Below are 6339 nucleotides of genomic sequence, written 5' to 3' on the forward strand. Positions count from 1 at the left end.
AGATGCAAAAACAAGCATCTGGCGCACCCATATTAACACATATGGATTTCCACCATGGGAATTACAGAACACTGAAAACCCCAGAACGTCCACTAGTATTCCCAACAGCCCTACAAGAGATACCCAACTGCCATCTGCTGTACTCAGGCCAGACGGCACTGACCGCCATCATGCCAGTATGGGGCTTCAACCAGGAGGACGGGCTGGTGGTGAGTCAGGGAGCCATTGACCGCGGCCTCTTCACCAGCATTCATCGCTGCTGCTATAGGAAGACCGAGCCCCGTTATCACTCCCTTGTACAGAGGACAGCCCTGCCCGGAACCATGCTCAAAGAGGACGACATTGTCATATTTTGCCTGGATGAAGCAGATAGTGTCAAGGTGGAGAAGGGCAGGGAAGGGAAGGTAACCGAACATAGGTTTTGGTACCTAGAAAATGGGCAGGTGCAGCACGAGGTGTGGCTGGAACAGGAAAGCAAACCGGAAATTGGAGATAAGTTTGCCACCCTCAGTGGACAGAAGGGTGTTATCATTGCCATTATTCCTGATTCCAAGCTCCACCGTACAAAAGAAGGGTGTGTGCCTGACATTTTCATGAATCCCCATTCGTTCATGGATCGACTAACCATTGGGCTGCACGTGGAGGGTCTGCTGGCCAAATTGTCCCAATTCCTTGGCAGATCCATCGATTGCACAACGTACCAGTCTGGCTGGAATTTGCCAAGGACCCGTGAGGCATTGGAGGCTCATGGTTTGCATGGTTACGAAGAGATGTATACCCCACAAGGCCAGTACTATGGCAAGATCTGGTGTGCCCCAATATTTTTCCAGCGTCTAAAGCACCTGGCCGGACCCAAGTGCAACGTGCGTTACGAAACTAAAATAGATCCAGACACACTGTAGCCCATACACGGCCTGGCCAAGGGTGGTGTGCTGCGGCTGGGTGAGATGGAAGTATCAGCACTGGTGTCTCATGGAGTTAGCGACCTCGTTCACTCCGCCTTGAACGACCTCAGTGATGGTTTCCTGCAACCTTACTGTCGTGCCTGTAACAGACAGCCAGAGCAGGTGGGTAACCACCTATGGTGCAGAGTATGTCGCAGGCGCGAAAACCTCTGTTTACGTCGTGTCACAAACTCATTGTTGAAGCTGGAGGCTGCCATAATGGCCTTCGGTTACAGGCTCGTTTATTATCAGACCCCAGAATAGGCCGCTCCTCAGCAGGAATGTGATTCTAGCAGCTCTGAGTATTCCCCGCCTAATAATGAAGGCAAATACAATTTCTCATTACAAAGGATGCGGTACAGACGCAAAATGAAGGGGATGAAAGTCAAGGAGGTTAAGAATGACTTTATGCAAGAGTACTTCGAACTGGTGCACCAAGAATACCTTGCTTAGCGGACAGGTGGCATTCAAAATCTGCACATGAATACCATCGAAATCGACGGAGAGCCACTGGGAAAAATATTAGACGAAAGTAAAACGAGACTGGATAAAATTAGACAACAGAAAAACCCGAGAGAGTATGAGGAGGAGAAGGAGAGGAGGTTACTTTACCTAGAAGACCTCAGGAAGAGAATGAAGGAGGGGGGAGTGGACCCAGACCAATTAGACAGACTCTACAGATTAAATAACAGTTTTGAAAAGGAATTGGGTCAAGGCAGAACTAAACCAAAAAAGAAAGAAATGACCACAAAAAAGCGGAAGCGAATCAAAGCAAGGGAAGAAGAGACAAAACGAAGAGAGCGCCTGGAAAAACTGCACCAAGAGTAGCAGAAAAAATATGCCCAGGAGTATCGGGCAGAAAAGACAAGAAGACAGGCTGGGATGGTCAAAGCTCCACCACGCCCCTCCAACCCTCAATTCAAACAGTGAACCGTATGCAGTGAACAGATGCGGGTGAGTGGGCATCCCCGCCATTAAAATAACTGAAGGGAATGACACTTGAACTCAGTGATAGATGCAGAAGACGGAAATATCTGCACATAAACAGTTGAGCGTCGCCCCGGCTCTCAACGGGGAGATATCAATGGTTTTCCCACGACTCCAATCAGGCCAGACATTTGGTTTCAGGACATGTAGAGTTTAAGGACGTCCCACTGACGCTCACCTTTTCTTCCTTACATCACTTTCAAAGGTATCTCTATAAATACTTAACCCATCTAATATACTATAGCAGCAGCCGTGTGTGTGTGTGTGTGTGTGTGTGTGTGTGTGTGTGTGTGTGTGTGTGTGTGTGTGTGTGTGTGTGTGTGTGTGTGTGTGTGTGTGTGTGTTTTGGGCAGCCGAAACTACACATTCAAATCGCACCAAAATTGGCACAGAAATCGCAAAAAATTCGCTGATGTGAAAAAACTTGGTCCCATCACGATTGAAAAACTTTTACTATATTTAATGAGCGATCACATTGGCAAAAAAAAAAAAAAAAAAAAAAAAAAAAAAAAAAAAACACGCTCCTGGCGTCCGGCACAGGATCTCCGTAGAATTTTTTGCCCACAGGTACAACTGAAATATTTCGGACTTGCGTTCGGACAACTTGGGTTCCATTCCCTAAGCTGCAAATAACACGATCAATTGGTTAGCTGCAAAAAATCCAAGTGACAACGTTACACTAGAACAGCACATAAACGCGAGAGCCCTCCGCAGGAGCAAGTGCGAGGGGCCCGAAGGGCCCACGAGCTACTTGTTAGTCTCTATCTCTGTCAATTAACTATGGTAATTTCCATCTAACAATGGTTGTGACCTACAAGCTGTGCCCTACTTCTCACCACTTGCTACTCAGGTACCGTATTCTCATGAAGGAGGCTTTCTAACACGTCTTCCTTGGCCTCGTCTGAAAAGCTTATCCTAAACTGAAGAAGAAAGCGGTGCCAAGGCACAGCAAACCCGTCCCCGGCAGTCATTTTGGTGCTGACGTATAAACACAACAGGGTATCTAGTCAAAGATGTCACATATCACATTTGCAGTAAATCGGGTGAAAATTGACGATTTTACGCCCATTTGAAATTTTAGGCTCGAGCCACCTGACATTGACCCCACTACCGCTAACCGGGGGGTGACCCCCCTGATGTAATGAGGCATGTTATAGGATGCAGATTTGAAAGATGCACTTTTAGGATTTGGTTTCATGTCGACATAACGAATCTGAAAGGAGTTATGGCGAAAAAATGATTTTTTTTTTTTTTTTTTTTTTACAGTACATTTTTGGGGCCTACAGCCTGGGCCTTGGCCCAAAATTGAATCAGGTGATCAGAAGGTCATAGCCCATCATCCCTGTAATTTAGTCAAAATCGCACCACTAGTTTTCGAGTAAAGCTGCTGACAGACAGACAGACAGATACACCGAATGAAAACAATACCCGACCCCGAGCCTCTCCGGGGCGGGGATGGGTAGTGAAAGAATCAGGCGATGGAGACGACAGACGGAATTAAAAGATATCACCGCATCCAAGGACTTAACCTCTTCCATCGTCCGGGAGTCTGTTGTATTTTTTTTCTATTTATATTATTTACTATGTGCTGGAGTGGGGCGCCTTCACGTGGTGGCACCGATATGACCGAGCGGTGAAGGTACCCGTTCATGCAACTGTCCTTCAATGCCCTTCATCAACCACAAGGACAATCGTGGACTGCAGGATGAGGGCGACTTTAGTTTGGAATCCTCTGGGTGTACATTTCAGACTAACCGAGGGCTGCTGCTGGTACTACTACTACTACTATTACTACCACCACTACTACTACTACTACTACTACCATTTTACTCAGAGCAAGGTAGAATCTTTGACATAGAAGATATACAAACAACTTTCCTTAATCGCCTCCGTACCAGGGGGCTCTCCTAAGCTGAATAAAAGCGTCTGGTGGCAGCAAAATTATGAACTACAAAAAGTCATCACACAGCTGAACGAATGAACTTACCACGACGAACTGTAAATAAAGCAGTGTTTACGAGACTTTAACTTTTAATTTTATTAGATCTTACTTCACATAATTCTACTTTATTTTTATATTTTTTACTGGCGGGAGACATGCTTATCCCCGCCGTGTCGCCACTGACCACTCCTCCCGACGCACAAAACAAACAAAAGACAATCGTTAAAAGAACAATGTCTAGTTTAGGCTTCTTCACCTCTCCCTCTCCCTCTCCCTCTCTCTCTCTTTTTATTTTTTAACCCAAGTCTTTTCCTGGACGTAAAAATGTTCGCGTCTTTTACAGTTGATGATCCACTTCCTCAGCCAGTCATCTCTCAGCCATGCGTCTCCTGCCAGCCAATCAGAATCCAGGCTCGTGTCCCGTTCGACCAATCAGCGGGCAAGATGGGACTACACGTGGCCAATGGGAGAAGCGCGTGCTGGTTCGGTCTGCCTTGCTTTATGGATTTTTAGTAAGGTCGATTTCTTTTCAGTTTTGGGCCCTCCATACATTAAAACTGGATTCAAAAATTATTGGAACAACTAGATACATTAATCAACTTTATCCTGGGCCCATGAATCGTCACGGAAAACGTAAAGGAAGCGCTGAAATTTACGTTTTTCCTAAGTTTTTGCGTGAGGCCAGAACGTCGTGTGGCCTAGTCGTGTGGCGGAGGACGTATCCCCCTCTGGAAGGGTCCTAAGGGTTTCAAGGGAAGCGTGACGCCAGTTGGCCACGAGACATCAGAGGGGGAGGACACGCGCGCTGCTGGGTCCTCGTCCATCACCTCACACACACAGCGATACAGTGTACCAGGATGGGCGTTCAGCAGCAGCAGACTACTACAGCTACTTCTACGATGGTTTCCAAGCCCCGACCACAGAGGCCTGTCAGTGAGGCACGCAGGGTGAGTGTTTGATGGTTTTTATTTAGCTTGTTCTTGTATGTGCACCTGTTCTTATGTGTCTCAATACCGTGCCCTCTCTCTCTCTCTCTCTCTCTCTCTCTCTCCCCAGTCCCTGACCACAAGCTCCTTACAGTCTTCTTTTTTGCATTTTCACTCCCCACTTCCACTCCTTTTACCTTTCCTCTCTTTTTCCCTTGCTCTTGTTTCCCTCTCACTTCCACCTCTCTAACCTCGTCCCCTCTCTCTCCCTCCCTCCAGATCCGCAAGCCCCTGATGGAGAGAAAGCGACGGGAGAGGATTAACACGAGCCTCAACGACCTGGCATCGCTACTGACGGAGGCCAAGATGGTGAAGGGATCGGAAGGAGGCCGACCAAGCAAACTGGAAAAGGCCGATATTCTAGAGCTCACCGTGAGGCACATAAGGAGCTTAAAGGCGCAGAAGAACGAGGTAGGAGAGGGAGAGAAGATGGAGGAAGGAGGAGAGACGGAGGGAAGGGAAGGGAGGTACTGGGAGGGATTCAACAGATGCGTGGGGATGGTGGAACAGGTGCTGAAGAAGGCTGGCAACGAGGACCTGAAGGATAGGCTGCTGGGGCACTTGAAGGGCTGTTTGGGAGCTCGTCGTGAGGGACACACCAGCCCTCCAGTCTCATCCAGTCCCCAGCCCTCACAAGCAGTCCCTTCTCAACAGCCCTTAGTAGCCCCTTCGCAACAGCCCTCAGTGGTTTCATCCCAGCAGGCCCCATCTTGCCCCCAGCCCTCAGCAGTCACTTCCCAGCAGCCCTCACTAACCACTTCCCACCAGCCCTCATCCTGCTCACAGCCCTCCTTCAGCTCCAGCCAACAGTCGTTATCTACCGCTCAACCCTCTTCCACTTCAAACAATCCCAGTTCCTCACAGCAGCCTAGTTCCAGTACTCAGACCCCAACCAGCTTCACATCTTCCAGCCCTGCATCAAGGCCGCACCCCAGCACCAGCCCTTTTCAGCAGCCCTCATCCACTCCAGGGGTTCCAAGGCCCCAAAGCCCTCAACCAACCCCTCATTCCACTACCAGCCCTTGCCAGCAGCCCTTACCCAGCCCTCAAGACGCTAAGGATACGCTGCCAAGGGTGTCATCCTCCGCCGGGGTGAATTATGAAGGTGCCTCTTCCAGAAACCTTACGCAGGAGGCACTCAGAGCGGCGGTGGACAGTGCCAGTGATAAAAGTGAAAGAGAAAACGGGAAAGGTGGTGCTACGGAAGAAAATAATATACAAAGTGCCACAGAAGGGTTTGGAAAAAATGACAGTGCCTCGGAAAGATGCTGGAAGGAAGGGAGTGCCTCGGAAGGATGTGGGATGATGGAGGAGAGTGCCAAGGATGGAAAGAAAACGGAGAGTGTGGTCCCTCAGAAACTGACACTTACACCGACACGGCTACCATCTGGGGCCGTGGCTTTTATCATTCAAGGAGATTTGGATTCACTCATGCTCTCTCCTCCTCCTTCATTGTCCTCCTCTACTTCCCCTTCTATTT

The 6339-nt window shown here is 48.7% G+C and overlaps 1 protein-coding gene across 1 annotated transcript; it reads left to right on the plus strand.

Annotated features, from left to right (window-relative positions):
* Nucleotides 1–2: 2 nt before the first annotated feature.
* LOC145392163 (uncharacterized) lies at nt 3–902 on the plus strand. Its single transcript, XM_080266613.1, has one exon. It carries the CDS (start codon nt 3–5, stop codon nt 900–902), a length of 900 nt encoding a protein of 299 aa, XP_080122739.1.
* The last annotated feature ends 5437 nt before the right edge of the window (nt 903–6339 follow it).

This window comes from Coenobita brevimanus, chromosome 21 (assembly GCF_032717465.1).
Source record: "Coenobita brevimanus isolate Jiangsu-jjx chromosome 21, ASM3271746v2, whole genome shotgun sequence".
Taxonomy (NCBI): domain Eukaryota; kingdom Metazoa; phylum Arthropoda; class Malacostraca; order Decapoda; family Coenobitidae; genus Coenobita; species Coenobita brevimanus.